Raw genomic sequence first — 25,750 nt, forward strand, 5'->3', positions numbered from 1 at the left:
CCATCCCTAACAATTTTTTTCCTCTCTTTTATCTCACAAGCCGTTCAAAACAAACATATAACTGATGACTACGCGAATTTACACTATACGGTTACTAAAACGCCATGCTACAACTCTCACATACTATAATACGCCATAAATTTGTGAATTAAACTATGCAAGTACCCAAAAACACGCAAAGAAATTAAGAATTAAACTATGAAACAAATAAGTGAGCTAAGAGTACGACTTGCTGCTGGCAGCTGCTTATCCAGCGTTGGCAGGGAGCTCACACAAGGGTCTCGGAAAACTGCAGAAAGAGCGTCAGTCTAAAAGGGTGCAGGACAAACGCAGTAAGGTAGACCTAGCAACAGTCGGCATTGTGGTTGTGAACTGTCGTAACTGTGCTGTAAAAGAACCTGAGAACCAAGCGCTAATATAAAGCACTGACGCTCAGATCGTTATAGGCACGGAAAACTGGCCAAAGCTGGAGATAGTTCACCCGAATTTTTTACGAAGGGCCTAACCGTGTTCCGAAAGAGTAGATTAAATGCAGCTGGCGGCGGAGTGTTTACTGCTGTCAGAAGTAGTTTACCTCGTACTGAAATTGAAGTAGACAGTTCCTGTGAATTAGTAATGTCAGAGATTATACTCGACAACCGGAATAAATTAATAATTGGTTTCTTTTCCCGAACCCTGACTCAAATGATACAGTCGCTCAACAGTCCAAAGAAAACTTGAGTGTCATTTCAAATAGGTACCCCATTCATACAGTTATACTTGGAGTGACTTCAATCTACCCTCGATATGTTGGCAAAAATAGATGTTTAAAGCCGGAGGTAGGCATAAAACGTCGTCCGAAATCGTACTGAATGCGTTTTCAGAAAATAATTTTGAACATTTTGTTCAGGAGCCCATTCAAAGTGTAAACAAACAATCATGAGCAAATGAATGGGAATATTGAGAAACCCCACATGTCCAAAAAACTAAACTTTTGAGGAGTGCAAAAAAATTCCATCGTTTAAGGTTATGCTGAAATTCTGTTTTGCTTCTTATTTTTTGTCAAAATGAATTTAAGAGAAATAATGCAAATTCACTGTAGACAATCTTGACACATTTTCTTGACATTAACTTAAAATTTAAGTAGCGAACATGTGCGATTTCTCAATAAGCATCAATTCTTACTTAACTCATACTTTATTGCTAATATGGGCAAAAATCAAACTACTCGTATTTCCATTTTGTTTGGAATTATACTCCACAAATGATTAATTTTTTTACACGTGGTGGCCAATTATGTATGTCAGAGTAGAAGTTCTGCACGATTTTTTTCTTTTGGTAGGATTGGTAGAAATCGCGTCAGATCATGCATTTTCTTCTCATTTATAGCACAAGATCTTAATAATCTTCACTTTCAAGGCTTGGTAGAATTACATACGAATCAGTCAGTTGGAATTTGTGATCTTCTGCTCCATTAATGAATGGCTTGACTTTAACAACACCAAGATGTTCATATGAATAGCAGGACTGCATGAATTGTGTTACATGAAAGTGATTTTTGTTTTTTCTATGTGTAACAGTTCCTTGAGTTTCAACGGAAATACCATTCTTTTCGTAGAAATTTGGCTACCATTCCTTATAATTTACCACCTCTTCTGTGTCTTATATTTTCACTTCAAAATTCATCTTTTTGTTAGACTTTGTTATTACTTATGCATACTTTCTCTGCAAATATATCCTATGTATCTTTCTAATTTTTCGTTTTACCACGCCGAACAAAGTGGCCTCTTACTGGAAAGTGTTGGGTGATGAACTGAAATCTACCATGTGTCATAAACATTAAACAACATCTCATCGTAGCATGGTTTTTATTTTGACCTCCACAAGAATCAGAGAACAAGTGAAAGTATTTAAGCTGTTGTCCAACATGTTTACTTAAGTCACGCACATTAAAGGCATTTACTGAATGCTGACGCAACTAAAATATGTCTTGTATGTCTTGTATTGGTATCTGAGCCAACTGCAGGTTCTGCGTAAAATCGAAAGAGAGGCCTGCAATGGTAGAATCTGTTTCAGTTTTCTCTTTAACCGCATGTAATTTCCTAAATAATTTATCAACGCGCCTCTTGTCCTCTACTAATACAGTTGTTGCTGGCCTTTTAGTAGTATCATTCAGAGATGGACTTTTGATTTCACTGAGCTCTTCACATGTGCAACACGTGTCCATTTGTGGTTGTCCAAGTTTTAAAGTAGAGAGTCCACGAAAATTTTTCAAATAAAATTGATAGTCAACAGTGCCGGCAACTTAAAATTTTGAAAAAGCCCATATCTTTTGTACATGTGGAGTTTGTCTTCAGTTAAAGTGATACAATGGCTGCATAGCAACACAGTAAATGGCAGAACACATGGGTTTTCTCTGTGTTATAATTAGCCTATATGTTTAAAGTACAAATTCATAGCTAACTCAGTTTTGACCAGGAATGGACAAGCGAGGTTTCTCAGTATTCGCATTCAAATAAGGAGCATACAGAGACCAGAGGGTTGTTGCATGCACATTATCAGCATTAATAAACTAATTATTCAACAGGCTACACAAATGAAGAAAATGGTCGGTATTATTACGAAAGTAGGAATATCCTAAAAGAGTGTTATGATTAGATATATTTAATTTGTTGAAATGTACTGCTGACAAGGGCAGATCTACTTTCATGACAATGTTTTTCGAACTCCAACTCACAAGGCACACATGGCTAGCTTGTGCATTCCTGTCGCGCTAATTATCCTCCGCTGCAGACAATACACTGACCATTGTGTTGTGCGACAGATCAGTTGTTTATTTTTCTCAATAACAACTATTTTATTCGCGATCACACATTGTCAGTTTGGCAAGCCGTAGGTAAGTAACCAGTATGTGGTATGTGCTTATCATCCCGCCTGAAGGAACGCTCGTCATTATTTTAATACTGATCAGATCAAGAGAAGGAATAAAATCCTTTGGTAAGTTTCCATTCCAGCCGCTCAGTGTTAAGAATACGATGGGTTACGTGGATTCCACCAAAATTCCAACGGAATTGGCAATCTATTTTTGTGTGAGTTGTTAATCTCTTCTCATTCGGATAAGCATCACGGTTTGTAAGTAACGGCCACATTTCTCTTGGTGAATGGTTTAATTGTACTTCCTTTGTCACAGTGTAATTTTCCAAACTCATATCACAGCAGCTATTGAGACAGAATTCCGAAACGGAGTGCCTCATTAAACAAGTAATTGGCAATCACAAAGCTCAATAGCTTACGAAAAACCTCATAGTGTCGGTTTGCAGTAACATAAAAGAAGAAATTTCATGTTCGTTTTCATACTAGGAAGCTCTTGTTTCGCTACCTGTCGATAACTCTTAAAAAATTACAGTCACTGGAGTGCAATAAATAAAAAGGGAAGTAAAAGTACTGATATATCGCCATAGATAAGAAAGTTCCGTGTGTTTAAGAATTGACAAAACACTCTCCTCCTTGTGTGCTATCATTCGCCAAACTTTCGATGTCTCGAGCGGTTTAGGAGATATGAGATATGTTGCGAGTATTTCATTCTCGCGGGCGTGAGATCGGAAGTGAGCGCGCTACATGGGATCCATTTTCTAGAGATCGGAGGCAGATAGAGACCTCCTCCCAAATCTAAACAAAAATTCTGCATATTAGCTAAATTTCATACGTAGCAACATATGGTGTAATACGCATCAAACGCAAAATCATAGCAACCCCTAATTTTCGTTGCAAACTTTTTGAGTTTTGCGTAGTGTCTTACTAAAATGTGTACATCACAATAAGAATGGTCATTAGCGAGTTAATGGGCACTTCGTCACGAAGCTCACATATAACTCTTCAAGTAAGGCAAAAATCTTATATTTTCAGTGAATAGTTTCTGCAAAATCGTTTGAGAAAGATAACAGGTTGCGCGCGCTTCGATTCTGTCAGCGCACAGCGTCGCCAGTCGGCGCGTGCGAAGTATGGTGTACGCGTGACAATATGCGCTGCACCCGCGCGACTCGTGCGGCACGTGCGTGTCGCGCTGTAGTGTCTTGTCACGTCACACTTGCTATACGCGCCTCAATTTGCGCCTAGCCTAACTGTGCCGTCATACGACACAGGCGCCACCTATCGAATCTGCGCGGAACAGATAGCAGTACGAGGAATATGGTTTTGGACGGCGAGCAAGTACTTATAAGGGCTAGCGCTCACAAGGGGAAGCCACGATGTTTGGATCGCGGATTTACTGCAAACTTCGTACACTCGTAGTACTCCATTAGGACAACAAAATGTGTAAGCAGTAGCGCGTACTTCTCAAGCGTTATTGAGAAAATCGCAAGATAATTTCGGTCGTCAAACATACCTGTGCGTGGCCATTTTTACCATGAAGCGCCGGCAGCTGAGTAGTGCCGGCGCGATAGCTCAGCGTGTTCGGTCAGATGGTTAGCTGTCCTCTGTAATAAAAAAACTGAGTTAATGGATCAACGACGAACTGAAACTGGTGTCTTGCGACGTCCGCCCCGAGCAGATGCAACGAACTAAATCAAACAAAATGACATTAAAAAGGAAAAAAAAAGCGTGTTCGGTCAGAGGGTTAACTGCCCTCTGTAATAAAATAAACTGAGTAACTGGATCGACGAAGAACTAGGACGAGTGTCATGGGACGTCCGCGCCGAACAATTGCACCGAACAATAAAATAAAAGGTGTGGTTAGCGTTCAAGCAACCCTGTAATCGCTGCTTCGCTGGATCGAGTCCTCCTCGTCAGTTTCTTTTTATTCTTTCTAACACAGTCATTTTCTTTACTGTTTATATTACAACTGATGTAATGGGAAAAATACGTGTAATCGGATGAACTTTTATTAAATGTACAATGTTATTTGGCAGTCTACAAATTTTTATTATCACAAATAATATAATATTCATAACTACCGACTAGTAAACGACCAAACGCATAAAGTGATACTGAAAATGTATGCTTTTCCGTGTCTTTAAAACTGTTCGCATTTAATCGAAAGACAAGGAGAAATTGCTTCTTGTGAAGACGCTATTAAAATACACTCGATACTGCATGACCAATGATCAGCGCCGATATTTAAGGAAATGCTGCGTTATGCATTGTTCGCTTCCAAATTATCGTCTGAAAGAGAGGTTTTTGAAAATGTTCACGAGGTTTGTTTTTCCACGGAAAACCTCAAATGACCTTGCGTGTGCGGAAACATAGCATTTATTCAATGCAGCTGGTGCCGTTTAACTTTGTTTTTGATGTTTTTACGAAAAATACCATCCCACAACTTGTACTCGTAATGCCGAAAGCGACAAGTAATTGTACATCTTTCGAAAGCTGTCTGTGCCGGTCAAAACTTGGAGGTAACAAATCGTGATTTCTCAAATCACGGACAAGCATACATTTTCAGTATCACTTTATGCGTTTGGCCGTTTAATAGTCGGTAGTAATGAATATTATATTATTTGTGATAGTAAAAATTTGTAGACTGCCAAATAACATTGTAAATTTAATAAAATTTCATCCGATTACACGTATTTTTCCCCTTACATCAGTTGTAATATAAATAGTAAAGAAAATGTCTGTGTTAGAAATTAAAAAAAAACTGATGAGCGGGATTCGACCCAGCGACCCAGCGATTACGGCACTTCAACGCTAACCACTCTCTCTCTCTCTCTTTTTTTTTTTTTTTGTTTGTTCGTTATTGATCGTTGTGTTTGGTCGTTGCGGACGTCGCAAGATATCCTGTTCAAGTTCGGTGGTTGATCCTTCCACTCAGCTTTTTTTTTATTACAGAGGCCAACCAGCTCTCTGACCGAACACGCTGAGCTACCGTGCCGGCACCACTCGGATGCCGGCGCTTCTTGGTAAAAATGGCCACGCACAGGTATATATTGGACGACTGAAATTCTCTTACGATTTCCTCAATAACGATTGAGAAGTACGCGCTACTGCTTACACATTTTGTTGTCCTCATGGAGTACTACGAGTGTACGAAGTTTGCAGTAAATCCGCGTTCCAAACGTCGTGGCCTCCCCTAGTCAGTAGTGGAAGCGGCCGTTGGATTTAACTGCACACCGTGGCTGCCGTGGTGGACGGCAACAACAAGGAAGAAGGGTGCTGGCCGCAGGCTTGCGATACGGCGAGACTTGGCGCAGTTTGCTGCACGGCTTTCTGGCTGGCTGTTACCGAAGCAGAAACTGGAGACAGCGGAATTCCATGCTTGAGTAGTTTACTAGACAGGGCTGTTCTCTTGTGCTGGAGGTCTGCAGATGTCATTAAGTGGTGTGCGCTGCTCTGTATATTGAGTGAATACGACCTGATAAGCACACGTTATGGAACCAGTACTTGCTTACTGTGCTTGACATGTCAATTCTCGATTCCCTAACTTTTTCAGGTGCGTATTGTTTTGGCCACTGGATTTGACGTCATTCGATTTTTCGTTATGTTCTATGCAATCAACCCGCTCCTCAGTTAACTGTCACTTTGCAGGTGACGCTTATATGGATTGTATTTTTATAATAAAAATTCTCTTACAGATTTGAAGTAGAATTTGCTCCTTGCGTAATGGTATTGTGTGTAACTTTTAATACGAATGTATTTTAAATAATTTTTTTATTATGAAGCAGTATTGACACTTCACGTGTTTTCACTGTACTGGAATTTCATGCTGTTACGTGAGCATTTTGGTGTTGAGTAAATTCTTCTTGTTGAGCAGCTAAAAATCTGATTTGTTTGCCCATACTGTAATAGTCTTGGTCTGGAAAAAGTAACTGTCTTTTAAATTTCTAAATTGTGCTATTTTTATGAGAAAACAAATATTCAGAACTCCTTTAAATAAAATAAAAATTGCTTTAGCAAGTAGCAAGAACCACTCTCAGCTCAACCCAGTCCTACCACCCCCTCTAGCGGCTTACTAACTTATTCGTTTCGGAAATGCTTCCACCCTTGACCCGAAAGGCCAAGATTATGCACTTTTGGACTACAGAGAAATCGCTCCGTTTTCGCGCAACAAAGACTGCACTGTTTCCCGCGTCCTCCCGGCACGCTTTACATACTGTCCACTCCTAGTGCTGCCATCTGCCATCCGTGTTCGTTGACGTCGAACATAGGCGGTGTCACATTAATGTGACTGGACCGTGTAAAATTCCAAGTCTGAGGCTGGCACGTACACGTAAGCAAGTTTCATGACATCTTTATATCACTTTACATGGTTTTTCCTTCGGGAAAGTCAGTGTAGCCGAGACTTTCTGAATGACAAAATCATGATGTGAGGGCATTCTGAAAAGTAATACCTCCGAATTTTTTATGTGTAAAATTTTAAAACTTTTAAAATAAGACAAACTTCATTAACTTTCTACATCTTTCTTCTTTATGTCTCCATATTTATTCCTCAACGTAGTCATCCTGGCGATGAAAATATTTCTGCTAACGAGAGACCAGTCTGTTAATGCCGTCACTGCAGAATGCTTGACTTTGTTGACAGAGCCACAACCTCACCCTTGCTCGTATCGCTTCATCACTATCAAAGTGAAGCCCTCGAGGGGCTTCCTATGGAAGCAGATTTTCATGTTGGCACATACACGGATGGGGCAAAGTCTGGAGTGTATGGAGGATGATCTATGGCAGTGAACACAAGGCATCAGATTGTTGTAGATGCCTCGTGCGTAGTCTGGCATTGTCATATTGAAGGAGAGGGTGCTCTACGTGGGGACGAACTCTTATTAGTCGTGCTTTCAGTTTTCTTATGGTCTCGCAATACACCGACATAGTTACGATACACTCTACAATTCGGGGCACTGTAGCGGCACAGGGTCACAACTTGCGTCAGGGAAGTGGGAAAGTCGACCGAGTAACATGTATGACATGTAACATGTATGACATGTAATATGCGAACAGAATAAAACATTCGGAAACATTACTTTTCAGCACGCCCTCTTAGATAGATTGTGATAATGGTGCACTACAGCGAACTACACGCTTGTGTGCAGTGGAGTACTCAAAGAAACTGTACCGTGAAACAGTAAACTTATAAGTATCAGCACCCTTAATGTTAAATCGGAACAGCTTTTCTAGGTGGAACAAGAAGTCTAAAAATAGATCTTGTGTAACATCAGTTAGAGTGAACTTCTTGAATGTATTTTACATGCCAGAATCTGACTACTATTTGGTGCAATGACAAAGCAAGCCGTGGACATATCTGGTACGTGCCCCAAACACCCGACGTCGACAAGTCCGTTTCCTATGTTATTCTGAGTTGGTCACATGGACAGGTCTCATACTTACATAACACGACAGAGCGTTTTTCAGATTATGCAATGGTGGTAAAATCTCATAGTCGATCAATTATCGACATAACTTGTTATCGCACCAATGCCTTCAACTGAAAACGAAAAACACGTAAATTCTAGTATTTCAATTTTTGCTTCGATTTTTATTTTTGTACTTCAAGAGAATTAATACATTCCCCTTGGCGGTGTCTATCACAAAAACATTCAAAGCATAAAAATTCGGAGCACCGCGAGCAACGCGCAACGGTACATATGCCACAGTCACATCACATTTTTGGTATGAATGTCATCTGTAAAAGTAATCTCGTTAACATTGTTAAATACCGGTAGCTCGCGATAATTTTGCTGCAGACCACGCATTCTCTTTAAAGAGGCCTTCAGTATACCAGTTTCACCGATAAGCGGCCCATTGTATAATAAGGGATCGCTTTGCCCACTCCTCGAGTCAATAATGTTCGATAACGACTCCATTTTTACGTAAGGCATCATTGTCCAAAACCTGATGGTAGGTTTCTTGCAAGAGCTTTCAGATTTCGTGGTTGTTGCGTACACATTCTGGTGACTTTCCATTAATTGATTTACGTCTTGTTGGACACGAGGAACAAATTTTCCACTTATTGGAGAAAAAAAAACCGTTGGTACCAACAGGTTTCCGGAAAGAGTCAATCCGTATTGGTCGTTGTAGGAGTGCGTCAGGTGACTCAATTTGCCGACATGTTTCTCACCTCAAAACGATAACATTCTGTTACTATATATGTGATACATTCTGTTTGACCCGTATTTATAACGAAATCGGGATTGAATGCTGGAATCATAGTGCATCTTTGAAGTTGAAACAGTCTTGTTTCAAATGATTCAAATTCAAATGGCTCTGAGCACTACGGGACTCAACTTCTAAGGTCATCAGTCCCCTGGAACTTAGAACTACGTAAACCTAACTAACCTAAGGACATCACACACATCCATGCCCGAGGCAGGATTCGAACCTGCGACCGTAGCGGTCGCGCGGTTCCAGACTGCAGCGCCTTTAACCGCTTGGCCACCACGGCCGGCTTAGTCTTGTTTCCGATGATGCATCAGATTTACGCTTGTCTTTGGTGCTAACGTATTTGGCAACATGAAGCTGTTGAATTTTGAGTTTCTCTTCAAAGAATCGCGATAGGCGTTTGAGGCATTAGTAAATTCAAAAGTTTCCGACTGCAGTAAGGCTGCTGCAGCCGTGCCCACTGCAGCAAAGCTCATGTAGTAACGTAAGTTAGCTTAGGTTAGTGTTGTTTAACGTCCCGGAGCGCAGGCTCAGGTTAGGGAAGGATGGGGAAGGAAATCGTCCGTGCCCTTTCAAAGGAACCATCCAGGCATTTGCCTGAAACGATATAGGGAAATCACGGAAAACCTAAATCAGGATGGCTGGAGACGGGATCGAACCGCCTTCCTCCCGAATGCGAGTCCAGTGTGCTAACCACTGCGCCACCTCGCTCGGTAGTAACGTAAGTAACCAGATGCCAATTGTTTTAACCTCTGTAAAACTACCAAACATCCACTAATCGATCATTTTATATTTATCTCGAGTCGATCCGCCGCTTATCACTCGGCTCTTTCATCGCAATAGCTGTTTTTAACTTGTGACCTTGCGCACCCTTGCATTGCCCACTACAGATTGTCACTTCCCAGGGAGCTGTTACCAACTTATTTGTTTGTCTCCAGTTCGGTGGCAAATGTGGTCCTCGAATCCAACAAGACGTACACCAATTAATTGAACGGCATCAGAGTGTGTACAAAACAGTCAAAACATTTGGGAAATTCGCAAAAGAAACTTATTATCAGTTTTTGGACGTCACGTAGAAAAGGGGCCGCTTTTGTACATTATTGACCCATGGGGTGGGTAAAGCAATCCCTCCTTCTGCGATGGGCCGTTTGTCGATGCATTTGGTATACCAATGTGTTTGTTAAAAGTAATTTCGTCAAAGTGGTTGCCGTTCAGTCAACCCTGCAATGTACAGTTTTACAGACTGATGAATAATTACATTCGCCGATTACAGAAGTGTTCTATTCTCATCACGCAGGGATATCGCAAGTAGAAGCGATATGTTTGAAATACACGCGTTGATGCATAGTCAGTTACAGACGCCAGCTTTAGAGAATGTTTTGATGTGCTTGGTTTGCTGCAAAATTGTCGCCAGATCGCGAGGTATTTAGCAGCGTTAACGAAGCTGCTTTCCAAATGGTATTCATACAGGGTGTTTCAAAAATGACCGGTATATTTGAAACGGCAATAAAAACTCAACGAGCAGCGATAGAAATACACCGTTTGTTGCAATATGCTTGGGACAACAGTACATTTTCAGGCGGACATTAGAAATTACGGTAGTTACAATTTTCAGCAACAGATGGCGCTGCAAGTGATGTGAAAGATATAGAAGACAACGCAGTCTGTGGGTGCGCCATTCTGTACGTCGTCTTTCTGCTGTAAGCGTGTGCTGTTCACAACGTGCAAGTGTGCTGTGGACAACATGGTTTATTCCTTAGAACAGAGGATTTTTCTGGTGTTGGAATTCCACCGCCTAGTACACAGTGTTGTTGCAACAAGACGAAGTTTTCAACGGAGGTTTAATGTAACCAAAGGACTGAAAAGCGATACAATAAAGGATCTGTTTGAAAAATTTCAACGGACTGGGAACGTGACGGATGAACGTGCTGGAAAGATAGGGCGACTGCGTACGGCAACCACAGAGGGCAACGTGCAGCTAGTGCAGCAGGTGATCCAACAGCGGCCTCGGGTTTCCGTTCGCCGTGTTGCAGCTGCGGTCCAAATGACGCCAACGTCCACGTATCGTCTCATGCGCCAGAGTTTACACCTCTATCCATACAAAATTCAAACGCGGCAACCCCTCAGCGCCGCTACCATTGCTGCACGAGAGACATTCGCTAACGATATAGTGCACAGGATTGATGACGGCGATATGCATGTTGGCAGCGTTTGGTTTACTGACGAAGCTTATTTTTACCTGGACGGCTTCGTCAATAAACAGAACTGGCGCATATGGGGAACCGAAAAGCCCCATGTTGCAGTCCCATCGTCCCTGCATCCTCAAAAAGTACTGGTCTGGGCCGCCATTTCTTCCAAAGGAATCATTGGCCCATTTTTCAGATCCGAAACGATTACTGCATCACGCTATCTGGACATTCTTCGTGAATTTGTGGCGGTACAAACCGCCTTAGACGACACTGCGAACACCTCGTGGTTTATGCAAGATGGTGCCCGGCCACATCGCACGGCCGACGTCTTTAATTTCCTGAATGAATATTTCGATGATCGTGTGATTGCTTTGGGCTATCCGAAACATACAGGAGGCGGCGTGGATTGGCCTCCCTATTCGCCAGACATGAACCCCTGTGACTTCTTTCTGTGGGGACACTTGAAAGACCAGGTGTACCGCCAGAATCCAGAAACAATTGAACAGCTGAAGCAGTACATCTCATCTGCATGTGAAGCCATTCCGCCAGACACGTTGTCAAAGGTTTCGGGTAATTTCATTCAGAGACTACGCCATATTATTGCTACGCATGGTTGATATGTGGAAAATATCGTACTACAGAGTTTCCCAGACCGCAGCGCCATCTGTTGTTGACAATTGTAACTACTGTAATTTCGAAAGTTTGTCTGCCTGAAAATGTACTGTTGTCCCAAGCATATTGCAACAAACGGTGTATTTCTATCGCTGCTCGTTTAGTTTGTATTGCCGTTTCAAATATACCGGTCATTTTTGAAACACCCTGTATTTATAAATGTGACGGGACTGTGACATATGTGCCCTCGCACTATGCTAGAGGTACTCCGAACATTTATGTTTTGAATGTTTTATGATACATATCATGATGGGGAATGCACTAGTTCTCTTAAAGTATCAAAGTGAAAATCAAAGCAAAAATTGAAATACTAGAATTTTTTACTTTTTCACTTGCTGTTAATTATATAAGATTACGTAAGACGTATGATGACAAAATTTAGTTTTAATAAGATTTAGGATGTCTGTTACCTTTGTCACAAAAACTGTTCGTGGTACTTAATTCCGCGACTACAAAAGAAAAAGAAACGTAAGACTGAACTAAAATAAGGGGCGTAAAAACTCGAAACCATGCTCTTAGCCACTGCTCTATCGACTCACTTGGTTTTATGCTGCACGAGCGACTTGATGAAGTGCCGTCGAAACTTTGATCGTCATTTTCCAAGAAACTATTGACTGTCGCTAGCTAAGACAAAATATGTGGTCCTTTGTTTTCACGCTCATTCACCTTACGAAGTGTCGACTGTGTCAGAGAGAGACGTTCAGAGGTTTTTTCTTGTTATTTACTTTGGATTTCTAGGTTTCGGTCATTACTGTTGCTGCCTCTCTCAAGAAGTTTTCATTGTGGAATACCAGTATTTATACATTTCATGAATGTTCTGATGAGAATCTTTGATAAATGACGTAATTCACTATTATTCACTATTGTTAAGAAATTTCACTCTTTGCATGAGATAGTGTGTAGCTGGTGATTCTGATTCATGCAAGATGACAGGCAATTGTTTCATGGTTCCATACATTTGTGCAGTGGAGATAAAAAGCTGGATAAGCTGCCCAAATGTTTTAGCAACAAGTAAGAAGGTAGGGAGATAGGAGACATGATATCAAAGGGATTAGAATGAGAAAGTCTTTCAAGTAGTTATGTTAACTATAGAAGGAACACTAAAAAATCAATGAACAGTAGGGAACTGACGAACAAATATATGTGATAGGAGGCAAAGACTGTTATATGATGGATGTTAGAAACGCAAATACTGTGAAATAGCAAGTTAAATGAAAGTGGTGGGATAAGTGTTTTCTACGAGAGGTGTGCAAAATAGTGGAGTGCTGGAATAGGAGATGTTAGGAAATAATAAAAATACTAGAATATTGATACAGATGCATCAATTAAAAAACACTGAAAATGAAATAGTGTTCAGAGGAACAGAGAACTGGGTTTAAACGTTTTGTTGGCAGTAAGCTCATTAGAGATTACACAAGAACTAAATTTACATGAAGAGTAGAAAACAAAGTCGACATCGGCATGTTACTAGCACAAATCTCACATTTGTCTGGAAGTACAAGTTGGTCCATAGGTGCGGAACAGTTCTAATCCTTTCAGCCTTTCAGTCTGTGAAACTATTTTTTGACTTGTTTTCATTCCTCTGGCTCTCACCTACCCGCATGAGTCGTATGGGTCAATCCCTGTTGGCACTATGTGGTTGTATTTAAAGTGCAACTATTCACAGAGGTCCAGTGTAGGCTCTAATTATCGTACGGCAGCAAAACTAGGTAGATATTCTAATGCGTTAATGAGGAACTGATTTACGCTGAAAAAAATTAGTTCCAAATTTGGCCAGGTGCAAACCTGGCGCTGTAAATGCAAAAAAGACGTACAGAAATGTTTCGATATCGATTATGGACCTGGCGTGGCCAGAAAAGGCCAAGTAAGTGAGAAAAGTGTAATGCTGATTTTATTATTAACCACCGCTTACACAATTTGTTCAATATGAGCACTGGAGACGTCGACGAAATGCTGTACAGTGCTAGATTTGCACCTGGTGGCAAAAGTTGGAACACATTTCTTTCCGATGTATTCCGCATTAAGGAATTAGGATATCTACCAAGTTTCACTATCATACTATAATTACAGTTCACTCTGGAGCTCCGTGGGTAGCTGCGTTTTAATTACAACCCCCCGGTACGACTGCAATTGTTGGCAAGACACCACAAATAAAATTTAGTAGGTCGGCGAATGTTATCACAACAGCAAGGTAAGATACTTCGTTCTTTTTCATTATATTATATACATGAGCAACGATATTAATGTTTTCTTATCAAAAGAAGTATAATAACCACAGTTGTACATTTTTCTTTGTGTTTTCAAGTTATGATGTTTATTGAGGAGAAAATGACAACAATCGCTAGCGTGCGGGTTGGGACTTTGTTTAATAATTCTGAGCTAAGTAATGTTAATTAAAACTCACTTTCATGGTAAAAAGTATTCATTGCAAATGGGATATTATTGCTCTTACTTTTCAGATGTAAGTGGCAAACATACTTTGTCCGAAAGCGAAATACTTAGTACCTTGAACGAGACGTAGGACATCAGTGACTTGTCTGAAGCTGACAGTGCTAATACTGATCGTCCATTACAACTGTTGGTGAGTGATATAAAGGAAACATCTTCAGAAGAAAGCAGTGAGGAAGCCAGTTGTCTCTAAAATAGTAAACAATCTGAAACTTTTCTTATTGTTGAAAGGGTACAGTACCACCCGACATTGAAAATGGGTACAACATTCTTCGTTATTCTTGTCAGAACAACATATTTTTTGTAATAATAACTCAACTCCACTTACTACACCGAAGCCAGATAGCAGTGTAGGAAAGAATGACAATTTATTTATTTAATTGATCACATGTGCACTCCCACAAAATAAATCCCTACACCCAATTTGGTGAGATCTATGAAATGAATGAATGTATGGTCGTCTGCTAACCGCAGATAGTGAATGTGCAATATATGATCATCTTTGAGACGGTCCTTTGGTCACCTTTGGTGGAACCAAAGAGATGAAATTTACCTGGGCTTTGAGCGCCTGAAATGTGGCTGACCAATATGGTAGCAAGGTGCTCCCCCACTTCGGCAAAGGTGCGAGCTGACCTGAAGAACGGCCATGTTTCAGCACTCTGGCGCTGGATCTTGTGTTGGTAAGAGCTGTATTAGGTGTGCTCCGTAAAGACAAAAGAGTGGAGAAAATGGTATGCATGTGAAATACTTAAGAGTAGTTTGGAATAATTATTTCTCCATTTCAGGAACTTTTGGGGGGAGAATTAAATGACAGGCAGGTAATTCTAAGGGGATCGTAGTAATCTTCGGAAGTGACCAACGGTCACAGTGAAACCACGTGTAAAAAATGGTTCAAATGGCTCTGAGCACTATGGGACTTAACAGCTGTGGTCATCAGTCCCCTAGAACTTAGAACTACTTAAACCTAACTAACCTAAGGACATCACACACATCCATGCCCGAGGCAGGATTCGAACCTGCGACCGTAGCAGTCGCGCTGTTCCGGACTGCGCGCCTAGAACCGCGAGACCACCGCGGCCGGTGAAACCACGTGTAGCATTAAGTTGAAATACTTGCGAGTGCTAGTACTAAGCTGAAATACTTCCGAGTGCTAAAGTTAAGCTGAATTACTGGCGTGTGTACTATAAGTTGGAAATGCTTAAGAAATGGCGTGTGCAGGACTGGAAATTAGAGACGAGTACTTCCACGTGGTGAGTACTGTGTGAGTCTCAATCTGTGTATGATACAAAGGATAAAGAGAAGTACTCGTCCATGGTATCAGTTGAGGACTCGCGTGTGTGACGAATATGTTCTTAGTATTACTTTGCGTGTTATGTTTCCGTATGACGCTGGATTCAAACTCTAATACTCTGAGAGTGAAGCAAGGTGAGTCAGCCATCTATCCAGCAACGCCACTTGGCTTGCATTGCACAGGAAGACGTACATATATCCTCCAGAGTTCGTAGTAGGAAAGAAAAGTTACGAAGTGGGGCAGTGGCGTGTGAAACTGGGATGAATACTGATTGAAGTGGGAAAGCTGAAAGTGATGTGATTCTAACGTTGTGACTATTCTCTGTGTTGTATTGCATGTTGCCAGTGTGATGTATTTCATGTAACATAACTATGTGTGGTTTGCATGGGAGAGTAGCAAGATAGGTTCAGAGGCAGTGGGTTACGCATGTTCCTTTTTGTACCGCTCGGTCTGGAGTAAATTTTCGTGATGATGGGTGTGAGAGTCGAAGTGTGAGATATAGCAAAAGATCCACCATCCTATCCAGAAAGTGCACTGTAGCGTTAGATAATTACGAGACCTTAAGATAGAGAATCACCAATGTAAAGCCATGCCCACTGGGCGGAGTTTCTCATGTGTAATTATTGTAAAAAAAATGTAATAATAGAATAATAGAATTTATCGGAATAAAAAAAAGATAGTGAAAAGAAAAAGATTGGTGGCCTTGTTATTCGAATAGTGTGTAGTCATGATATCCAGAATTTATAATGTGTGCGCCATTCACATTCAGTGCGATGGCCACGTGTTGATCAAAGCCGTTGAGTAAGAAAGAAAATGTGGTATTGCCAGTGCGTAGTGAACAATCAGAGTTGTGTAAATTACTAATAGTCAGATGTGCGTTATCCGTTTCCGTTGCGTAATATTCAAATATGAGAATAATTTCTAGCTTAATTGCCAGTACTAGAGCTCATAATCAGTCATTGATGTTTTGCGATAAATAAGAATAAATCCACTCGCTTGGCAGACCACTCATCTTGCAGGCCTGACTGCTTGATGCCACAGTATGAGCAAGGCATGTGGGTGCCTCTCATTGTGCCAAAAGAAAATCATCATCAGTGACTCAATCTCTGGGTATATGTTCACAACAATGTGTAATCAAGAGAGTCCCACGAAGTGAATCCTCAGTCTTCTAAATTGAGTATGAGAGAGCAGAGGCAGTTATGGAGAGAGAAGAATTTTAATGAGAAGAATTTTGTTGAGAAGAATTTTCTTTCTGCAAATGCTTTCAATACAGAGATGAAGTACATGTTAGTTTATTCTATTATTTTTTGTTAGTTTATTCTATTACTTTTATCAGGAATATGATATTTTCTTTCAGGAACCAGTTATATTGAAAAACCCTTTACAGTAATGGTCTCAGTATCTTTCTGAAGATTTCTTTACCTGTTTCACCTGTAATTATGAAAATAAAAACTGTGGTTTTTATATTGTTAAATAAAGCAAGGAAAAGAATAATTAATTTTAATTTGTAAAAATAGGTTATAACCAGTCCAAAGATTTAGGATTTCTGAATACTAAATTATTTTGAGATGTTGTGAACAATTCAAGAATAAACCACGTTTAATATTAGACCAAGAAATTTCTCTATGAAGTTCTGTTATTTTGGTCATAAAAGAATATGGAACATATAATTTCAATGAGGCTGTCAACACTAGACAGTCAGATCATAAGTACGAATGTTTGGGTGAAGAACAAAACAATTTATGTAAACTATCACTTACGGATAGAATTGTGTAGGCCTACACAAATGCATGGCTATAAGCAGAATTGAGGTTTATCATTATTACAGAAGTGCTCCTTTGTGTAAAATTTGTAGTTCTTGGTTACTAAAGAATGAAGTGAAAAGTGTAAAGAGTAAAAAACATGTATAATAATAAGTGTATAAGAATAACACATGGTTAAAATGCACAGCTAAGCTACACTTAGAGGTACTCTTGAATTGGTGTCATCAGCACTGAACTTTGCCATTGTTGTACAGATCTTAATTTATGTTGACATTTTTAACGACAGATTACTAAAGAAATAAGTCAGACAATTCAAAAGGCGTTATAATAACAAAATAGAGTGAAACTGCAAAGTTATATTTGTTGAACTGGTATGAAAGTCAGTATCAGCATTTATGTTACTTCTTTTACATTTAAGTAAAAGGTAAGGTCAGTTGTGTTTTACCTCATTGGGCAAACCGACATGGACTTGAAGTGTTGCATTGTGCCTAAACGAGGCGACTGAGAAGTGTATTGGGTAAGGTGGCCACGCAAGAGGCGGCTTCGGTAGATCTCTGGAAAGCACCAGTGGTTCACGAAGTGGAATGGTTTCACACTGAGATCTGGACCCAAGCCAGTAGTTGTTGCCCCACAGAAAAGCCGCTCCAGGAGTGCCACTTGCGTCCAGCACTGCAAAGACAAATAATGGAAATCAAAACAAAGCAAAATAAATAAAAAAATAAGTTAAAAAGGAAATCTGCAATAGTTCTCCCAGAAAAAAGTGATAACAGAATCGCATGTCTGCTACTGTTGTAGTTTCACTTCTGTACGCCAGTTCTGTATATCGAACACAAATACTGTAAAGAGTAAACGTAACAGTTCACCACATAGTGAGGTGTTGAGTCTTCAGTAGACACATAAACAAAACTGAAAACATTGTTACACTTTCAGATGATGTCCTTCTTCAGAGATAAGTAATACGGAAAACACACACGCACAAATACACACACACACACACACACACACACACACACACACACACACACACATAGCTGCACTATCTAGGCTGATTACATTGCAGAGAGACTGGGGACTGGGCCCTATTAGTTTAGACTGGCATTATTATAGTTGCAGTGGTGATTTAAAATGGTATAAATTAGTGTTCTAAATATATAATTTGGCCTACAATCTTCTTTTGTACTACATTAAATTCATTACAGTTTTGGGCCTCTTTAGCAGCTGCTGGTGCCGATTCCAGTCCTGGTTAGGACTGATTTTTCGCCCACACTAGGAGCCAAAACTGTACCAGGTGCCTCTCCTAAGAGTTGTCGGGTGCATCTTGTCTCGTATCTTGACAGATATCTGTAATTTTGTTTTGTGATGCGTAGCTAGGGCAAGCATAAACAATTGCAGCTCATGCAGTCTTTCATGCGACGCCCAGTGTCAACGGAAAACTTTGGTTTATGTTTTAAAGCACAACTCTATGCGTCCGTCTGCTGAATAATGCAGTAGATTAGTCTGGGAGCGCTCTATCGAATGGGCACGTATAATTCCTCTTGAAAAATCATTTTATTTTTGATGGAAAACAAACCAAAGTTCTTCGTTGACACTGGACGTCGTATGATACACGTGATGAACAATATTTCTTTGGGCCGACTCCATCTACACATTGCAAAAACGAAATTGCAAATATGTGCCCCAAAACCTGACGACTCTTAGAGACATCCTGTGTGTGCACCAGGAAAGTCACAGCTGGTTCTAGGCATTTCAAAAAAATGGTTCAAATGGCTCTGAGCACTATGGGACTTAAGTGCTGAGGTCATCAGTACCCTAGAACTTAGAACTACTTAAACCTAACTAACCTAAGTACATCACACACATCCATGCCCGAGGCAGGATTCGATCCTGCGACTGTAGCGGTCGCGTGGTTCCAGACTGTAGCGCCTAGAACCGGTCGGCCACAACGGCCGGCCAGACATTTCATCTACATCTATATCTCCATGACTATTCTGCATTTCACACTTAGGTGCCTGGCAGAAGGTTTTTAGAACGACCTTCAAGCTATTTCTATACTATTCCACTCCCTAACAGCACGTGAGAAAGATGAACGCTTAAATCTTTCTGTACGAACTCTGATTTCTCTTCTTTTATTGTGCTAGTCATTTCTCCCTATGTAGGCTGATGACAATAAAATATTTTCACATTCAGAGGAAATGGATATGAGCGTATGGCATTGTTGGCCGGGAGGCCCCATCCTGGGAAGTTCGACCGCCAAGTGCCAAGTCTTACTTCAGTTGACGCCACATGGGGCGACTTGCGTGTCGGTGATGAGGATGAAATAATGATGAAGACAATACAACACCCATTCCACGAGCGGAGAAAATCTCCAACTTGGCCGGTAATCGAACCCGCGCCCGCTTACACGGGAGGTAAGCAAGTTACTACCCAGCTAAGCAGGCGGACACATTGAGAGGAGAAAGCTGCTGAATGAAATTTCCTGAATAGATTTCGTCGCAACGAAAAACGTATTTCTTTCAATAATTGCCACCCCAACTCGGTTATCGCATTCGTGACATTCTCTCCCCTATTTCGCGATAATACAAAACGAGCTGCCCCTCTTTGACTTTTCTGATGTTCTCCGCCAATACTACCAAGATGGCCGCCGGGTGAGATCACAGGTATTTTCTTCTTCCGCTAAAAGAACTCATTTAAGAGGAAATAGTGTCAAATTTAAATTTTCTTTGTTTTTTATACTTGTTGTAGTGTCCGTTCTTGTTACACAACTGAATATTAGCGTCCCAGTAGCGCTTGTTCCTGAAAAACATTGTTCTTTAGCTGAAGTCCCGATAATCGCGAAATTTTGCGGGATATAGACACAAAAATTCTATTCAAGTTTTCTTGATAGTTTCATCAGTGTCTATTGTCGCAATAAAATTGTAATTAAACTTTTCTAAATCGTATTTAACTAACACATTACATATTGTATACTAGTTAGATAGACGCGATCTAGGCCTAAACTTTCCGAGCTATAAACGTTTAAAATCCTGACCAAACACGCTTGATAACGTAAATTCTCCAAAAGCAAGTTAATTACAAATTCATTCTTCTGTCATTGTATCTCTAAATCAGTACAAAAAATAATAACCACCGCACATAAGACTTTTGTGTCCTTTTTTGTTTACACACAGCCAATCTCGCATCCTTGACAAATTTAAAACATTCTTTAAACTTAATTATTCTTTCGAAACTGATCATGAGTGAGAATGTGGGAGCTGTTATAGGATAGTGAGCAGAGGGATTTGTTGCCAATCTTGTAGGAAATATTTTCACTGGGGGGGGGGGGGGGGAGGGATGCAGTGGGGAGAATGTTGGGAGAACAGAAGAGGCTCTCTCTTGGAACTGCAGAGTATGCAGTAGGAACATTTTGATTGGGGAACAGGAAATGAAAATCTGTGCCCTTCAGGCAGAGTTGGAGGAAGCAAGGAAGGAACTCATAAAAATCAAGGGAGATAGGGGGAGGAGGGTGGTTGGGAACTGGCAGCTGGTAGGAGGATAGGAAGAAAGAGAACGCGATCTGATAGTTTTATCATCAACACCAAAAACAGGTATCTACCACTGCCAGAGTTAAGTGGAGAAGAGCCTCAGGTAGAACGAGGAACAGGAAATGTGGAGCACATTTCAACCGAGGCCAAGAAGCCTAGGAATGTACAGAGTGTTAGGAAGAAGATAGTGCTGCTGCTAGGTAGTAGCCATGGGCGAGGTGTAGGCCCTCAGTTACAGGAAACTTTAGGGGCAGCGTACCAGGCCACCGGTATCTTCAAGCCAAATGCGGGGCTAAGTCATGTGATAGAGGACCTAGGGTCTTTATGTAAGGACTTGACAAAAGAGGGCCATGTAGTGATAGTGGGTGGCGCGGGAATCAGTTTGGACAGGGATGGGGCATATGACATAGTTGGTGACCTGGACAAGATAGCTTCCCTGACTCATGGCACCAACGTAAACTTTGTTGAGCTGTTCCGGCGTCATGATCGACCACACCTTGATGGAGCTGTGAGGCGAATCATTGTGGGGTTAGGGATGGCTCTGAGGACAACAAACTTTGTTCATGTTTCTCTGTTGCCCGTTGGGACTGTCAACAGATGGGGTTTCACTAGGCATGGCCTACACCTAAACAGGACTGGGAAGGGAAGATTGGTACAGCTGATTCATGAAAGTATAGGGGGTGGATCTCGGGCCACACATGGTCAAATACTTGTTGTCATAGGTAGGAAAGTAGGTCTTTTTAGGATAAATCTAGACAACAGGTTCTCCTGCCTAAAGAGTATCTCCAGCAATTTAAAAAACACTGAAACAATCACTCACAAGACAGATTGCAACAAACAAAAACAAACCACTGGAAAGAGTAACACGGGGCATTTCACAGACTTAACAATCCTCCATCAAAACGTGCAATCATAAAGAATAAAATACAAGTATTAGAAGTTGAGCTTCAATCTTTGAACTGCACAGTGGTTTGTATTACTGAACACTGGTGTAGAGACACAGAAATCCAACATGTAGTGTTGTCATTGTATGAAAAGGCGAACTCTTACTGCAGAACTACTTCAAGGGGGAGGAGGATCATGCATTTATATCAGAAAAGGAACACAGTTCAAATCAAGACATGATCTCAGTACCGTAAGTGAAGAGAAACACTTTGAAATATCAGCTATTGAATGAATTAACAGGGCTTGATATCACCAAGAAATTAATCATTTTGTGTGTGTATAGATCTCCCAGTGGTAGTGTGGACACTTTTTTCAATAAGTTAGCAAAAGTTCTAGATAAAGTCTCAAGTACAAAGGTCAGCATAATTCTGTGTGGGGACATTAACATCAACACTAAGATCATAAATGAATCCAGCAGCACCTTCATAAACATCCTTCAAAGTTTTGGAATGTCCCTATTGGCCAATACTGCAACAAGGGTTACCACAACGACTTCATCAGTAATTGACCATGTGGCCACAAATATGGACAGCGAAAAATGTGATGTAGCTGTAAAAGACCTCAGACTATCAGACCATCTCTGTCAAATAACAACAGTAAAGTCAGGCATCGAATCATTACTTAAACTACAAGCCTACAAACGATATCTACCAGAAATCAAAATAAAAGATTTTTCGAAAGAACTAGAAAAAAAGCGGGGATGAAGTGTATAAGGAAACCAATGTGAATATGAAATTCTCTAAATTCTCCACATTGTTTAAATTGAACTTTGAAAAGGCATTTCCAAAAGTATGCATGTCTATATCAGCATCTCACAAAAACAGATGGATAACAGCAGGTATTAAGAAGTCCTTCCAAACACTTAAACACCTCAGTTCCCTGAAAAAGATTCGCAATGATTTAGAATTCTTAAATTTCTATCATAGATACAGAATGATCTATGGGAAGGTGCTGATTACTACTAAAAAGTCATTTAATGACAAAATAATATATAATGCAGAGAATAAAAGCAAAGCAGCCTGGGATGTTATAAAAAAGGAAATGGGGAGAGGCAAACAAACGTAGAATAACATACTGCTAAGGGAGGGGGATAAAGTAATAAATGATCCACAGCACTTAGCAAACTATGTAAATGAGCATTTTTCAAGTATTTCAGAGAAGTTACAGCAAAAATTCCCCCAAACAAATAAAACACCTGTAAATAATGTTGCACTAAATACAATGATGTTACTTCCAACCACAGAGAGTGAAGTCAGTAAAACAATTCAAAAACTAAAAAATAAAAAGTCAGTAGGCTTAGATGAAGTTCCAATGTGTGTACTGAAACAATGCATAGGTATTATACAAGGCTCCTTAACAAATATAATAAATGAGTCCTTCACATCAGGGACATTTCCAGAGCAGTTAAAACAGGCAAGAGTCGTGCCTTTGCTTAAGAAAGGTAATGCAGAAGACATAGAAAATTACAGTCCCATTTCCATGCTGTCAGCATTCTCAAAAATAATAGAAGCAATTATGAAAGACAGATTAATGAATTATCTGAATAAATACAATATTTTAAGCAAATCACAGTTCGGTTTTTGAAGTGGCAAAAATACGGAGTCAGTCATAGTAGAATTCACAAAAGTTGTACTTGATGCTCTTGATAAATATGAGTGTGTCACAGGCATATTTTTCATATTTTTAGATTTTTCTAAGGCGTTTGATACAGTCGACCACAAGATTCTATTAAATAAATTAGAAGCATTATGAATAAGAGGGGTAGGTAATGACTGGTTTCGATCATACCTAACAGATAGGGTACAAAGCGCAGAGATAATACATGCTTCAAACAGATCTACGCATTTAGTAAAACACTTATCAGAACCAAAATACATTAATATAGGGGTTCCGCAAGGTAGCATATTAGTACTAATACTGTTCCTGATATAGATCAATGACTTTCCCAGTAGTGTTACGGTGAAAACATCCCCTTCGCTGATGACAGCAATATTATAGTCACTGAGAAAACAAGAGAACTCCTTGCCGAGAAAGCTAATGAAACTCTCAAGGAAGTTTATGAGTGGTCAATAAGTAATAAAGTGACATTGAACATAAAGAAAACTAATGCCATGAATTTCAGTTTGAAGAGGAAAAATTGGAATGTTAAATTAAATGTAGATGGCACCTCTATAGACTGTGTAACAAATGCAAAATTTCTAGGAATGAATATTGATTCTCAGTTGAAGTGGTGTGAACACACAAAGGTGCTTGCAAACAGAATGTCATCAGTATGTTATGCCCTTAGAATCCTATCATCAGTGTGTAACATGCAGTGTCTTTTATTTACATATTATTCATATGTACACTCAATTCTTAGCTATGGCATTCTTTTTTGGGGAACAAATGCACAAAATATGAACACAGTTTTCAAACTCCAGAAAAGAGCCATAAGAATAATAACCAAAAATACTAGTCGAGCTCATTGTAAAGATCTCTTCAGAACACTGTGGATTTTAACTACTCCATGTGAATACATTTACCAGTCAGTTGTACACATCAAAAATAACATTGGTAATTACTGCCCAAACAGCTCTGTCCATGACCATGCAACAAGAGATAGACTCAACTTACATTTACCAAGAAAAAATAAACATAAAACTCGAAACAGCATTTTCTACCAAGGAATAAAACTGTACAATAAATTACCAAAAGAAATTAAAGAAATTACAAAAATACACTTATTTAAAAAGGCAGCTAAAAAGTGCCTGTTATGCAATACATTTTATACATTGAAGAATTATTTAGCTAAAACAGAAAAGGGGTTTGATAAAAATGTTATACAAATAAATAATAATAATAATAAAGATTATAAAATTTCCAACATTCCACATAACACTTTCACTTCATGTTTTTTTTCCTTTTTTTTTTCTTTCTAGAAATACTAACCCCCGAGCTATGCATAGCACAATACTAACACATCTTCCTCTTTCTGAGCTCAACATCTCACTCATTATGGAGGGATGCTGACTCAGCTTTTCAGGATAGCAAATGGGAAGTTGTGGTACAGAAAATGGCCCAGAGATCACCAGTGTCTGTGTTTGTGTGTGTGTGTGTGTGTGTGTGTGTGTGTGTGTGTGTGTGTATGTGTGTGTATAGTGAGTGAAGTGTTATGAAACAATGTGTGTATAGAGTGTGCAGTGACTGATAGTGAGATATGAGTGAACAATGTGGCATTACATTATTTAATAAGTTATTAGTGAGAAAAATATTGTATACCAGGAGTAAGTCTAATGATTGTCTCTAACTATAGAAGTTTGTAAATATATGTGTAAACGAATTAGTTTATTTTAAATTGATCTAAATTTGTAAATACTATATCCTTGTAAAAAGAGATCTACGGATGAATAAAGCTACTACTACTACCACTACTGCTACCTGGTAAGGATCTCGGCCCCGGATCTACGATATTTCCGAACTGGGACAAAAACTTGATAGTAGCGACGCCAAAAATTAAAAAAAATCGATTTTTAGGAAACTTTTGTAGCGCACATCTTTCTGAAGAGTTTGATATATAAAAGATATAGGTTTGAGGAAATGTAAGCCATATTATTTGGCTTTAAGTGTGTCAAAGTGCACTGACAGTCGACCGCACGTCACTGTACTTCGCTCTGTGGAATTCAAACATACGTATTTTGTAATGGAAGCCATCAAGCCTATATTCAGGACAGTGGAAATTAAAATAACCTTCTCCCAGTCAGACTGTTTGCTTTCCTTCTTCTTCTTCTTTTTTTTTTGTAATAATCCCTTACGATTAATGCAGTGTGGAATTATTTATGACCGGAATAATAAGAACTATTCAGAAAAATTTGCACTCTT

General features: G+C 39.8%; 1 protein-coding gene across 1 annotated transcript in view; it reads right to left on the bottom strand.

The window, feature by feature from the left end:
* The window catches only part of LOC126184313 (nose resistant to fluoxetine protein 6-like), a 331,804-nt gene that overhangs the window by 236,141 nt on the left and 69,913 nt on the right, over positions 1 to 25,750 (bottom strand). The window contains exon 2 of the mRNA XM_049926689.1: positions 17,872 to 18,095. Within this exon, the coding sequence (XP_049782646.1) occupies positions 17,872 to 18,095 (224 nt within the window). The remainder of the gene's footprint in view (positions 1 to 17,871; positions 18,096 to 25,750) is intronic.

Source organism: Schistocerca cancellata, chromosome 4 (genome assembly GCF_023864275.1).
Source record: "Schistocerca cancellata isolate TAMUIC-IGC-003103 chromosome 4, iqSchCanc2.1, whole genome shotgun sequence".
NCBI lineage: Eukaryota > Metazoa > Arthropoda > Insecta > Orthoptera > Acrididae > Schistocerca > Schistocerca cancellata.